Source organism: Schistocerca cancellata, chromosome 3, assembly GCF_023864275.1.
Source record: "Schistocerca cancellata isolate TAMUIC-IGC-003103 chromosome 3, iqSchCanc2.1, whole genome shotgun sequence".
In the NCBI taxonomy this organism is placed as follows: Eukaryota; Metazoa; Arthropoda; class Insecta; order Orthoptera; family Acrididae; genus Schistocerca; species Schistocerca cancellata.
The window spans coordinates 703931864-703946457 of NC_064628.1; the positions used below are offsets into that span (position 1 = coordinate 703931864).

General features: G+C 36.7%; 1 protein-coding gene across 1 annotated transcript in view; it reads left to right on the top strand.

The window, feature by feature from the left end:
* Positions 1 to 14594, top strand: part of LOC126176521 (agrin-like) — a 366518-nt gene that overhangs the window by 345583 nt on the left and 6341 nt on the right. The window contains exons 23-26 of the mRNA XM_049923677.1: positions 2084 to 2150; positions 6997 to 7134; positions 10119 to 10299; positions 10603 to 10735. Coding sequence (XP_049779634.1) covers positions 2084 to 2150; positions 6997 to 7134; positions 10119 to 10299; positions 10603 to 10735 — 519 coding nt within the window. The remainder of the gene's footprint in view (positions 1 to 2083; positions 2151 to 6996; positions 7135 to 10118; positions 10300 to 10602; positions 10736 to 14594) is intronic.

Sequence of the window (14594 nt, forward strand, 5' to 3'; positions counted from 1 at the left end):
ACGTTCTGAATTTTTTCCTACCTGTGAGAAGAGATGGTTGCTAATAGGAACCTGATGAAATGTGAATCACATACAATATTCTCTTCACCATAGGAATAATACGAATATAAACATTTTGCCAAGTATTCTTTCGTGTTTGCTGCTATCTCATTTAAATCCTGTCTGCCTAATAAACTACGAAACTAGAGTGAGACAACAGCAAACGCAGAAGAATATACATATCGTGTCATGTTTATATTCATATTATTCTTATGTCTCATAGTGATACAGTCAGAAATGAAGCACGGCAACTGACTAGATTTTTAAATCTAAGATGACTGTAATTTCTGTGCAGAATTTGATGTACTAAAGAAGCAGCCGCAAAGATTTTCAAATGGAGAAAAATTTTCGCCTAACTGTCGTTCAGAACATGTTCTATCATACGCAGTCTATTATTTGGTTCTTGTTGATCATTATCAAAGAAAGCAGCAGTGTAAGTAACAACAAATAGCAGTCTCTTGCCATTGTTTCGCTAATGAGACGATTCCTCTCTCTCTCTCTCTCCCTCTCTCTCTCTCTCTCTCTCTCTCTCTCTCTCTCTCTCTCTCTCTCTCTCTCCCTTTTTTTTTTTTTTTTTTTTTTTTTTTTTTTGTTTGTTTCAATAGTAAGCGGCGTTAGCGCGCACAAAAGCAATCCATGCCGTGAGCGGCGACAGGCGGTAAACACGCACTATCAGACAGAATGCGACAAACAATGCATGACACAGTACAGTAATGCATTTTCAGCTTAGAGTGACATAAACACCTACAACAAAGAAAACGGCACTTATCAGATCAAAGCAAAATAAGCAATCGATTCAAACCAGATGAAGCACGTGAAAAAGGAAGGGTACCCGTATAAATACGGACGTAGCGCCTGACACATATCAAGGGCTACCTGGTAAAGCTTAACTGCTAAGCTTATGACTCGAACCAAACTACTGTAGGTGTATCATCATTCATTCGACCTAAATTGTGTCTCATATTACAATGGACCAACTTTTTTTCGATTTGGAGGTGCGGCCTAAAACTTTTCTCTCTCCTTGAATTTCGAGTCTCAAATTTCAGGTGCGGCTTAGATTCGGGAAAATTTTTTTTTCCTTTATTTCGAGTCTCATTTTTCAGGTGCGGCTTAGATTCGAGTAAATACGGTAGGAGATCTGTACAGCTACCTATTATTAAACTGCTATTCTGAACTTTATTCGTACAGCAGCTATGTCAAAAATCATCTCATTGAAAATTTATCAACCCAATGAATTTTTTTGTACTGGACATTATTTTTGACATAAATACCAACACCTGTATGTTGTTTCCTACAATAGACACTGGCAGTTTTGTAATTACTTAATAATACTATACATTTTTTCAGTTTTGCACCTCAGTTCATTCACAAGATAAATATGAGGAGTGGTATTATTTAGAAATTCGTCAATTTCTTCAATTTTGTTGGGAATATACTGGATGTTTTGTGATATTACTTTGAGTTTACTGTCATTTATGATGTTGTCAACATCTCTTTCATTTTCTGCAGGTCTGTCTCATTTCTGCCTCATTTGCATGTGGGGTAGATTTGAAATGGCAGTCATTGTGGAACCCTTCCCCTGATTCTAAAAAGATTTCTGTAATCAAACTATGTATCATACAATCTGACTGTTCGGTGTACATTTTATTTTTCTTGGCTATAAAACACAGTTCTGATTGTCAGAATTTTATCTTGTGATCAGAACAAATACGTTATTTTCTTCCTGATTACTAACAGTATTTCCAGTGGCTTTTGACACATTTCTTTTAAAACAGTTATTGATAGTTTTGTTGCAATCCAAGTATCTCATAAGATAAGAAGAGTGTCATTCACTGTTTCCTGGAATGTTCTCTCTATCTCTATCTCTACTCCCTTCCCATTCCCCGCCCGCTCTCTGATAGTGACTGGGAAGCATTGTGAAGCTTCTTCAATTACTTTGATGTTTTAAAGTGATTTATTTATATAATTTTTAAATGTGGAGGAAATTTTATTACATCCCCTGATATAACAACAAATGTAAACTTACCTGTGATTTTCTTTACAGACACTGTCAAACCAGTGAAATTTGATGGCAAAAATTTCTTCAGCAGTCCTCTTAATATTAAGAAGGAGTGAGTATTATTACAATTGTATTTTTGTTTGTATGAGTATGTCACTTTTATTGTAACTCATTTCCAGTGAGGACTTATAAATATCCCATGTGATTCTAAAGACAAACTTTTTTTAAAAATGAATAAAATTCAAATCATTTTACAACATTTGTTTCTTAACATTACCATTGACTTAATGAAATTGGATGCATCTGCATTACATTCCAATATTAAAGTGCTTTTCATTTTAGTGTTTTGAATTACTGAGCAGTGTCAACTAGCCTTGTTACCAGAGTAAACAAAACACACACACACACACACACACACACACGCACACACTCACTGGTCATACCAGACTCGAGAGTCCATTACCGCAGCAACGTATTTTCGCCATCTGTCCCTGTCTTGGGTTGTTTCCTTCTATTCACCTTCAATACCTAGGCTCCTCAAATCAGCCTTCACATTGTCCTTCCATCTACACCTCAGTCTCCCCACAGGGCGTTTTCACTCTAAGTGCCCTACCAGTACTCTGCGCACTGCCCTGCCCTCATCCATTCGAGTTAGGTGACCCACCCATCGCAGCCTACATGATTTAATAATACTGATTAAGTCAGGACTTGAATAGAGTTCGTGAACCTCTTCGTTATACATTTTTTGTCACTCTCCGCTAATGTCATCCCTTTTTTATCTGAAAATTTTCCTCAAGATTTTGTTTTCAAATACTCGAAATGGGTTTTCATTCTGCACAGTGAGAGACCAAGTCTCACACCCATACAGCATAACTGGTAGAATAATAGTTTTGTATATTCTAATCTTTAAATTCCTAGACAATACACATGATGAAAGTAATCTATTCAGTGAGAAGTAGTATGCATTTCCCGCCCGTAATCTCTTCTTCAGTTCGGATTCAATCTCATTTCTCGAAGTGATGTCCATGCCTAGATACTTAAATGTGTTCACTTTTTCAAACTGCATGTCTCCAACTCTTAACACACCATAAGAGTCACACAAAATGTTTAATAATGCACAGAAAAGAAACGTTAGCTTAGTTTATCAAAACATTAAAGTACTGAGTATAAGGTAGAAAGCTTCTTGCCTGTTTGGAAAATTTAGAAAGCTCTCAAAAGATAGATACTCTTTGCCTGTCTGAGCACCACATAACCACAGGGTTAGAGATGCTAAACATAAAAGATTACATTCTAGCATCTTACTCATGTAGAACTAATATGGAGAAAGGAGATATTGTTCCATGTATTAAGCTAGAACACAAGTTTGAAAACATTGAGACAAGTAGAGTTTACAGTGATCTGCACTTAGAAGTATGTGCTGGTGAATTAATACTCAAAAATAGTTCAGTTTTAATTGTTTATAGACCCTGCAGCAAATGCTCACTCTGATCATGATACACAGTAAGTTAGGATAAATGAGATAGTGTCTTACAGTACAGATGCTCCTCAGTGTATGAGAGTTAGAATAATTAATGACTCCTGAACAAATGTTTTCAAGAATATTTTACAAGAGATGACTTGGGATCAAATCTATAACAAACCAAATGCTGAATCAAATTTAATCTATTCCATGATAAGTTCATATCATTATTTGAAAACAACTTTCTGCATAGGCAAATCAGAAACAACATTGACTGGCCATGTAAATACCATGAATCACTATAGGGATTAATGTATCATGTGGAATGAAAAAGGAATTGTATCTGTTGTCAAGAATGAGTAAAGATCCTGTGCAGTTGCACACTACAAAAACTACTCACAGTTACTTAGGAAATTTATTTTAAAAAATCAAGGAACATGCATATTATATCATAAATGAATAATTCTGGCATCAGACTTAAGGCTATATGGAATGTGGTGAAACAAGAGTCAGTAAAACTTCAATGTAAGAGCTATAAATGATGACTCACAGGCAGCAAATGCATTTAATAATCATTTCTTAATATAGCAAAAAATATAGGGGCAAACACTCTGAGAAGAAATGCACAGCAGTATGTTGAAAAAGCAACTCTCATAAAATTCAGTCATATGTATGTATCACCAACTTCTCCCTCTGAAATTAGGAAAATTGTATATTCCATCAAAATAACAGGTCATATGAATTTGATGGTGTTTCCAACAGAGCACTAAAGATTTGTTTCCACATACTAAGCCCTGTCTTACATGAAATATGTAAAAGCATCACTTACTCATGGCATTTTCCCAGAGAGATTGAAATAAGCCATTATTAAATCTCTCTATAAGAAAAGGTATTGGAGTGATGTCAATAACTACTGGCCTGTATTGCTACTAATATCATTTTCCAAAATTTTTTAGAAGTTCATGTATTCTAGAATAGTATTACAGCTGAGCAACAACAATACCATCAGTAACTCACATTGTGGATTCCAGAAGAGTTCCTTTACTGAGAATGCCATTTACATGTTAACTCACCATATTTTACAAGCATAAATAACAGAATGGCAGTAGGTGGTATTTTCTGTGACCTAGGTAAGCCATTCGACTGTGTGAACCACAATATCCTTGTAGAAAAGCTGAAGTTTGACCAATGGGTAGTGTCATTAATCAATGGAGATTGTTTCAATTGTGAAGAAGTCACATATGGAGTTCCCAAAGGCTCAATCTCAGGTCTACCATTGTTCCTCACATGTATAAACAATGTTCTATCTAACATACAACAATCAGAATTAGTTCTTTTTGCATATGACACTAGTATTGTAATCAATCCAAGCATGCATACAGCAACAGAAGAAGTGGTAAACAATGTTTGTAACAGTGTCATTGGCAGGTTTCCTGTGAATGGCCTCACTCTCAATTTTAAAGAGATACAGCATATTCAGTTCTGCACATCTGGAGGTATTGAATCGACAATAAATGTAACACATGGCAAGGAAATAATTAATTGGTCAGAAACTTCAAAAAACTTTGGTGTCCATATTGAACAGAACTTAAACCAGAAAAACACATTTTAGAACTCATAAAACAACTTAGTTCAGCCACAGTTTCAGTTACAACGATTGTAAATCTTGGTGAGAGAGAATCAGTAAGTTGACATATCTTCATTCAATAATGTCAGTTGAATAATGTTCTGGACTAACTCGTCTTTAAGAAAGAAATCTTCATTGCTTAAAAACATACTGTATGAATAATATTTGGTGCTTACCCCCAATCATGTTGTGGACATCTGTTTAAGGAGTTGGGCATTGTGATTACTGCCTCACAGTGATCCTTGTGAAATATGTTGTAAACAATCCACTGCAGTTCAAAGGAGCAATGATTTACATAATTACAATATCAAAAGAAAAAAGATGTTCATTACTCCACATTAGTGTTGTCTTTAGTGCTTTAAGTGGTGCACAAGACTACAATTAAAATTTTTCTCACTTACCAAGAGATAAAATGTCTGACAGACAGCAAAGTAAAATTTCAAAACAACTGAAAAAGTTTATCTTTGACAACTCCTTTTATTCCATAGAAGAATTTCTGTTATTGTAACACGTAAAAGATGGTGGGTAGGAATTCAAACTCACAAATACATATTTAATAGTAATAATAATAATGTAAAAAAACTTCTAAATTTTCTGCATGTAGCCACATTTACAAATCAATTTGCAATGTGAATGTAAAGTTACTCATTCCATATCATTAAGATTTATCGTACAAATCATCCATGGAAGATGAAACTAACTAACTGAAAGTCAGTCTCAGAATCTTTCATAATAACATTCTCAAATAAAATCGTCTCAGTCCCTTCGAATAAAAAACTTTATCGTTTGGCAGCTGTATTCACCCATACTTCCAGAGCTGAAACAGTGTTTCATTTATAGAGACATTATAGCAGTATTTGGAACCTTCCAGAGAGGGCTGGAATGGTGCATGTATAGGAAAGTGAGTTGGGTAGCTCAATGCAGCTCTGGCGTGCTGCATGACTGAGAGGTGTTGGGTTCAGGTGGCATGAAGTGCTAGCACTCCCACCTCCCTACAAGCATCAGGCATCCATCTTTGCTTCCCAAAGTTCACCCTCATGCCCTACTAATTATGTACCTCTGGTCTCTGATGTAAGTGTTGGAATTTATTCTAATTTCATTCACTACTGTTATAATGGAATCCCAGTATCGTACTGCATGAGTCAAGACTCTCATCTTTTCATATTGTATTTTGTGTCCATTCTTTAGGCAATGTTCATCCACAGCTGAATTCTCAAGTTTGCTTTGTTTAGTGTGTAGTGTGTGATGAGAACACCACTCAGCAACAGTGTGAATAGTTTGGCCTAAGTGGATGCTACCACATTCACAGGGGCCTCCTTACACACTAGGCACAGGATCTACATAATCTTTAACAGGGTGTAGCATATCTTGTATTGCAGAGGTGGGCTAGAACATTGACCTCTGTCCATGTCTCTGCAGACTCTACATGGGTTGAGACCAGTGCTCTGGCCCGCCTCTAAGATATGAGATATGTTACGCCTCCATTAATGACAATGTAGATATTTGAGTGCCAATGTGCAAAGTGTCCTTTGGACTCATTGACAGACTGGAATCTACAGGCAGTTAGACAGGTAAACTATAGTATAGTGTTGGTGTTCATTGGTTTTCAACACTGTCATTATGACTGTAGAAACACTTGTTCCATCAGTATTCCATGGCAACAGAGCCTACATTGCAAGTACAAAACATTTGCAAAGGTGTCATGATAGTGTGCTGAAATTCAAATTGCCTACAAATTGCATACAACCCAAGTGTTTCTACATTGTTCACAATAACAGTCCTCAACATTTCAGTAGTACCCAAAAATGTCTCAATAAAGAAATGAAAAGTCATTGTCTTTAGATTTGTCATCACATACGCTTTTTCTTCCAGCACCAATATTTCTGCCAGTTTTAATGATTCAAACGTGAATTTTGAGAAGATACAAGAAGAATCCCTTTTCATGGAGAATGAAACATTTTGGGAGCAAGATATGTATGATGAAAATGATGGACACCTTTTTCAGAAAAGGTAATGTAATTTAATCTTAACATTTTAATAATGATGGTACGGGGAAACAGAAAAAGTTTAAGTCACTAGAAAAAAATTAAGAAAAATGACAAAGCTTTATTTGGGATCAAAAATATGCTCTGTAAGACTAGAAATTACATTTAGCGTCTCTTTAAAAAATTACATCAGTCGAATGCCATCCAATCTTACTATAGGTTTTCAGTACACTATTTCTACAGAAGCAGAATGTGTTACTAGGGGTGCTGACAATTAATTCTGTCACTCGTGACTTGAGTTGAGCAAAAATATTTGGCATAGTCTGATATGAAAAAGCCAAAAGCCCAGAGTCCAGGTTAACCTAGCAGTGTTAGCATTCCTTGAAACGACGTGATCCTAAAATACATTATTCATTGCTGTCATGCTCTGTCTTGCCATCTGCAAAAATGGCTAAATATGCTAAATGCCAAGATTTTGGAATGTTTGAAGCCTATGAGCCAAAAAAATGTCTCAAGCATGTTGGTATAATGTTCAGAATAAAATGTTCAGATGTCACAGCAACAGTGGTGCTTCATTCACACTCAAAAACATAAAGGCCCATCATATTGTGACAGGATACTGCAAGCCATATCGTAACTTTGGCACTGTGTAATGGTTACTGGTGGCTTTGAGCAGAATTATTTTGAGCCTATTAATTCAAGTTCTGTTTATTCGTGTAACTATTAAAAGATAATGGGCTTCACAGCACATTCAAAGATTTTACACTCAAGCACCAAAGAAACTGGCTTAGGCTTGCGCATTCAAATACAGTGATATGTAAACAGGCGGAATACGGCGCTGAGGTCGGCAGCACCTATATAAGACATCAAGTGTCATCATGTAAGGAGATAGGTGACAAGAAAGTAGTCATGAAATATCTACAATTAATCTGTCTGCCCACTTTGCTGTGTGGTATAGTGCTTGTCTACCATGCCACAGGCTCAGGTTTGATTCCCGGCTGGTTTGGAGATCTGTTACAATAGGTGCTCTGAAATTGTTCCATTACAGTCAGTCTGTCATTATGTGTGGTAAACATACATACTGCAAAACTCCAGTGCTTCATAGTCACTAAATTGTAAATTACTGCTATGCAAGATTGATGCCTTTTCTCCACTTCTGCTATCATTGCCGAGTTATAATCATCTCCATCTTAAAATTATCTTGTTTCCTGTGCCACTCTGTTTTGTGTGGTTACCATATTGTGAATAATTATTCGTAATGCATATTGGGGAGTAGAGGTGGGATTTAAATGCTTGATATCATGGGAAAATTCTTGATGAAATGTTTCTGTTGTGCTCTTTGTCTATTCAGGCAAAACAATTGCATGACAAAGTTTCCTGCTAATTGAAAAATGTCAATTTGATGAATTTTGTAGGACTGGTGCCTTCATGTGTATAATAATTTCAAAGATGTAGGTTGTTATGTACAACACTTATAAACTATTATTTAACTGTAAAATATGTACACATAACATCATTAAAAAAACACAGCCATCACATCATTTATAAATTTACTTGCCCCATGTCTTATTGTACTTAGTACAAGAATTATGAAAAAGTGAATCACGGATTATTAGTCTCACAAAATAAATTAAATCATTTGATTCAGTGCACCGATTTAATAAGGAAGCAATGGAAAGTCCAGACTGGAATAATATTAAAATGTTTATAATGAAATTTTGAATCTGGTTTGCAACTACTTTCCTCAGCACTTTTGACAGAAATGGAAGTATAAAAATAGGATGACTATTTCCCAAGTCTTCCTTCAGGCCATTCATGAACTTAAGCATACTTCAACACATCGCAAAAGCATCCCTGATCCAAATATTGGTTGATTATTTAACTTAGTGGAGATTCAGTTATGTGATGTACTGCTACCCTGCAGAGCTTCTGCTTCTTAGTGGTAGCATAATATTTCCCCCATCCTTTATAGAAATCTTTTTAAATCTGTAAAATATATGGCTTCTTGCTGAAATCCAGAGGGATTTACTTCACTCAGATCCCAGGGGGATTTACTTTATCCACTCCCATGTTGACATCCACCTTTGCTACATTTACGAAGAATTCATTAATATACTCTGATACTGGAGCTGGGTTTTCAATATGACTGTCATCTAGTTTAATCACAAAAATGATAGTGTGGCAATGTTGGCCAGGAGGCCCCATCCAGGGTAGTTGGCCACTGGGTGCAAGTCTTATTTCAGGTGATACCACATTGGGCAACTTGCTCATTGGTGATGATGAGATGATGATGATGACAACACAACACACAGTCCATGGGTGGAGAAGATCTCCAACCCAGCCAGGAATCAAACCCGGGCCTGTGGTATGGTAGGCAAGCACTTTACCACTCAGCTAAGTGGGCAGACAGATGAAGTGTAGATATTTCATGACTACTCCCTCTGTCACCTACCTCCTTACATGATGACAAGGATCAACAAAGCGCACTCTATTACAATATGATTAAGCTGTCGGCAGTTTGTCTATAAAACATTAGTTTCTTCTTTCTTGCCTACATTTAACTATCATTACATGTTACACTTGTAGGTTGTTTTGTAGCATAAATAAGGAATAAAGTATACAGATTTTTTTTAAAAATTAGTGTTGATGGAATAGTCTGTCAGTTCTTGGAGAAACATAGACAAATTAATAACTTCAATTCACAGTATTAATGTTCCACAACAATACTCATTTAATAGTTTGTTATGAACTGGCTTTCAGCTTGTTAGCCCATTGTCAGATAACTTGAAGTTATCTAACGATGGCCTAAGAAACTGAAAGCTGGTTCATAACGAACTATTAAATAAGTGTTTTCTTCAGTTCTTTGAGTTATTTTATTGTTTTTGTGCTCTTAAATTTATTAACAGGTAACTTTTATCATTAGGCTCTTTGCATTTGAAGCTTGTTCTATATTCTTTTTCACAATGAAAAATTGTAATATGTGTCTGATATTTTCATTTTACCTTTTAGTGTCACCATTGAACAAAGGCAAAGTTACGAAGTTGTATTTCGTACAGCAGAATCAAATAGCCTTCTCCTCTGGTTATCCAATGACTTCTCTTATGAATCTGATTTCTTCTCATTAATTATTTCTGATGGCTTTGTAGAACTTCATTTAACAGATGATAGAAAATTAGTTGCAAAATCTAAGGTAAGTATCTAAAATTTTATTTCTTTTATAATTTTAAATAGATGTTGAATATTTATTTACAAGTTATTAAGCTTATCATGACCTGATGATTTTTCTCATTGTTTTCCATTTATAAATTGAAACTGTAAGTGAAGATTTTAATTTAGAGAGGTAACTTATGTAAAAATAGGTTAATGCAATGCAGTGGTAAAGTCAGATCTTGTACAATATGTAGCACTTTAGGAACAATTTCAGCATAGCTTGTCAGCTCTGCTATCATTTAAATTTTCTTTATAATCAGTGGTAAATGATATTGTATTGCAGGTGTATGTGAGTGATGGGACATGGCATACAGTAACTGCTCATTTGAGCTCTCTACAAGTTGACAGTGAGAATCCAGTACGTATTCATTTCAACAGAACATCTTTCCAGCCAGTATTCAGCACACTCTGGATTGGTAAATATTTAATGTTTGGTATATACAGTGAAGCCCCTTACTGACATTCCTTGAACTTGACAGAATCACTTACAACTTTGTATTAAACATAATGTTCTTCATACTTGCAACTATTGCTAAACTCTGTAAAATAATGGCATGTGCATGTCAGTTAATAAATATTTCATCAGAGATGTTGAGTGTTTTCCCTGACTCCTGTAGAAGTAGACTTTGGAGAAACTAGTTATATAAATGTATATATGAAGTCTTCACGGGTTGTCAGCCGAGTAACGTTGTCGTCTCGTAGCAACAATTTGATGGAATGCATCTCCATCACAGACCTCTATCTTAATGCCAACAGCTGCCACCACCCTGCGCAATGCAATTCTGTACTCAACAACTTAGTGCACAAGGCCAGGTCGATCTGCAATAAGGCAAGTTTGCCAGGAGAATTGCAACATCTCAAGGACACCTTCAAGAAAAATGGATACAGTGAGACACAAATAAGCAGAGCTCTGAAGACCGACCACAAGAAGAGAGAAGAGAGACCAGATGAAGATGAAGCAATGGGCTATGCATTCTTTCTATATGTGGGTCCTCCAACGGCCAAGATCATGAGAATTCTCAAGAAACATAAAGTGAAGACCGTTTTCCGCACAGTGGGAAAAATCGAAGACCTTCTCAGTACAACCAAGGATCCACTAGGTCTGACGGCACCTGGTGTGTACAAGATCGGATGCGAATGTGGGATGCAATATATAGGACAGATGCAGCGTTACATCTCACAGTGCTGTTCGTAGAACTTCCCACCAGAACTTTGGTGGAAAGTTCTACGAACAGATAGATGGTGTAGTTATGGGCTCCCCCCTAACACCATGCATAGCCAATCTATACAAGGAGCACTTCAAAAAGCTAGCACTGGACACTGCTAAACACAAACCAAAAGCCTTCTACAGGTACGTTGACGATACTTTTGTAGCTTGGTCACTTGGCAGGGACAAACTGCTAGAGTTCCATCAGCACCTCAATGGTATACATGGAAATATCAAATTTACCATGGAGATAGAAGAGAACAGAACCTTACCCTTTCTGGATATCCTGATCACAAGAAACATGGACGGCATGCTGGAACATGCAGTGTACAGAAAGAAAACACACACGGACCTCTATCTTAATGCCAACAGCTGCCACCATCCTGCGCAATGCAATTCTATGCTCAACACCTTAGTGCACAGGGCCAGGTCAATCTGCGATAAGGCAAGTTTGCCAGGAGAATTGCAAGACCTCAAGGACACCTTCAAGAAAAATGGATACAGTGAGGCACAAATATGGAGAGCTCTGAAGACTGACCACAAGAAGACAGAAGAGAGACCGGATGAAGACGAAGTAACGGGCTGTGCATTCTTGCCATACGCAAATCCTCCAAAGGTCAAGATCGCAAGAAATCTCAAGATACATAAAGTGAAGACCATTTTCCGCGCAGTGGGAAAAATCAAAGACCTTCTCGGTTCAGCCAAGCATCCACTAGGCCTGATGGCACATGGTGTGTGCAAGATCAGATGCGAATGTGGGATGCAATATGTAAGACAGACGCAATGCTGCATCTCACAGCGCCACAATGAACACATCAGGCATGTATGCTTGGGTCAGGCCAACAAATCTGTTGTGGTGGAACATAGTATTGATGAGAAGCACACCTTCAATTTCGAGGACACAAAGAAAATTTGCAGTCAAACAGATTTTGGGACTCTGTAATCAAAGAGTCCATAGAAATATGGTTACACGACAACCTAATCAACCATGACAGTGGCTACCACCTCAGCACAGCCTGGGAGCCTGCAATCAGGAAAATCAGAGAAGAACTTCATGTTCCATCAAGGGCCACAGACAGAGCAGACAGGGACGGACACTGGGACATGAACCCCACACATACGTCCCCCCTACCACCGGCTGCTTCAGTCACATCAGGCAATTTCGTGGGCACGTGATTGGTCGGCAGCAGGAAGCGGAGAGTGGTCCAGCAGGGATATCAGCCCGTGACCAACAATATCCCGACACTTCACCTGAAGATAATGGAGACACATTCCATCGAAACATTGCTATGAGACGATGACGCTCCTCGGCTGACAACCCATAAAGACTTCATATATGAAATTCGCCGAGAAAGCCTGCACTCTCATATAATTATATAAATGGTTATGCACATGCATGTTTGTTGATTTGACTTAATACCACACCTACATTTATTATCAAAAGTAAGATTGTAAGGAGTATCAAGCAAAATCTGTGACTCAACTGAGGCTTTTTTGGTAGGGGGACACAGCAAGTTATTGTGGATGGAGTTCAAAATGGTGCAAAGATTGGCAACTTGCTTTAAATGTTCAAAACTAAAAAATAGTACACTTCACAAAATGAAAAAATATAGTATCTTATTGCTACAGTATCAAGTAGTCTCAGCTGGGACCAGTAAACTCATACAAATAAATGTGTGTGACACTTTGTAGGGACATGAAATGGAACAATCACTTAGGCTCAGTCGTGGGTACAGAAGGTAGGGGACTTTGGTTTATTAGTAGAATACTAGGGAAATGCAATCATCCTACAAAAGAGATTTCTTGTCATTCAGTCATATGACCCATACTAGAATAATGATCAAGTATGTGGAAACTGCACAAAATATGACTAGCACGGGATATTGAGCATATACAGAGGACAGTAATTTATTTGACCCATGGGAGCATGTTAGAGAGATATAGAAAGAATTGAACTGGTGCACACTTGAAGATAGATGTAAACCATCCCAAGAAAGCCTACTTTCAAAGTTTCAAAAACCAGCTTTAAATGACAAGTCTACGAATGTACTACAGCCGCTACATATTGCTCCTGTCAGGATCATGGGGACAAGATTAGAATAGTTACAGCATACACAGAGGTAAGTAAACACTCATTCTTCATGTGCTGCAATAAGTAAGAGTGTGTGGATCAACAAACGGATATGAGACAAAAGTGGGGAGAAAGCAACAGTACTGACAACCAAACAGATAAGTGGAATTAAGACAGCACTGAAGAAGAAATTCATGTGTTTTTCAAGCAGTGTTCTAGAAAAATATCTCTAGAGGGCATCCTTGGCAAAGTAAATTTATTTCAGTCTGTTAATACTGCTTTAATGTGTCTATCTACAGCCAATGCATTGGAAAATTTCTTTGTTTAACCTTGTAAAATTTAAAAATCAGTGCCATCTAATTCACCTTTCTCCTTATTAACAGAGATTTATGGTCATATTTCAGGCTCATAAGTATATCTTTTTTTATTTCATTGAAATTTCATTTTCCGTTATTAGTATCACCTAATAAAGACAGAAAAAAATATTAACTCTTCAGACTAAACTGCATTGAATATACTGATAATTGCACACACACAGTTGAAATTAGTTTTTAAGCAGGGTTTGAATCCCAGTCTTTGTGCAGATTTTCATTCATCGCTTCAGTCTGTGTATACATCACAGATGTTTGATACTGGAAAAGGTTTCTGGAGCCTTATAGTTTCATTTGGTAATTATATTAGTTATTTCTGTGGCAACACTCTTATGTGTACAGATTTTTTTGTGAACTTACAAACTTTGAAACAGAAGCATTGTAAGTAATATTTACTTTTTATTTATTTAGTTTTTCTACTCCTACCTGTATGGAATATATACAAGGATATTGGACATGGTTAAGTCTTAACATAAAATACAATTTGTATTGCATTCCTAAGGACTAGATATTTAATTAATTTAGCAAAGAATCATATATACAACAAACATTAGCGACAACATGGAAAGTAGAATATTCATAATGCTTATTTATTTTTGTTATTTGGTTTCTAGGTACTCTGTCAG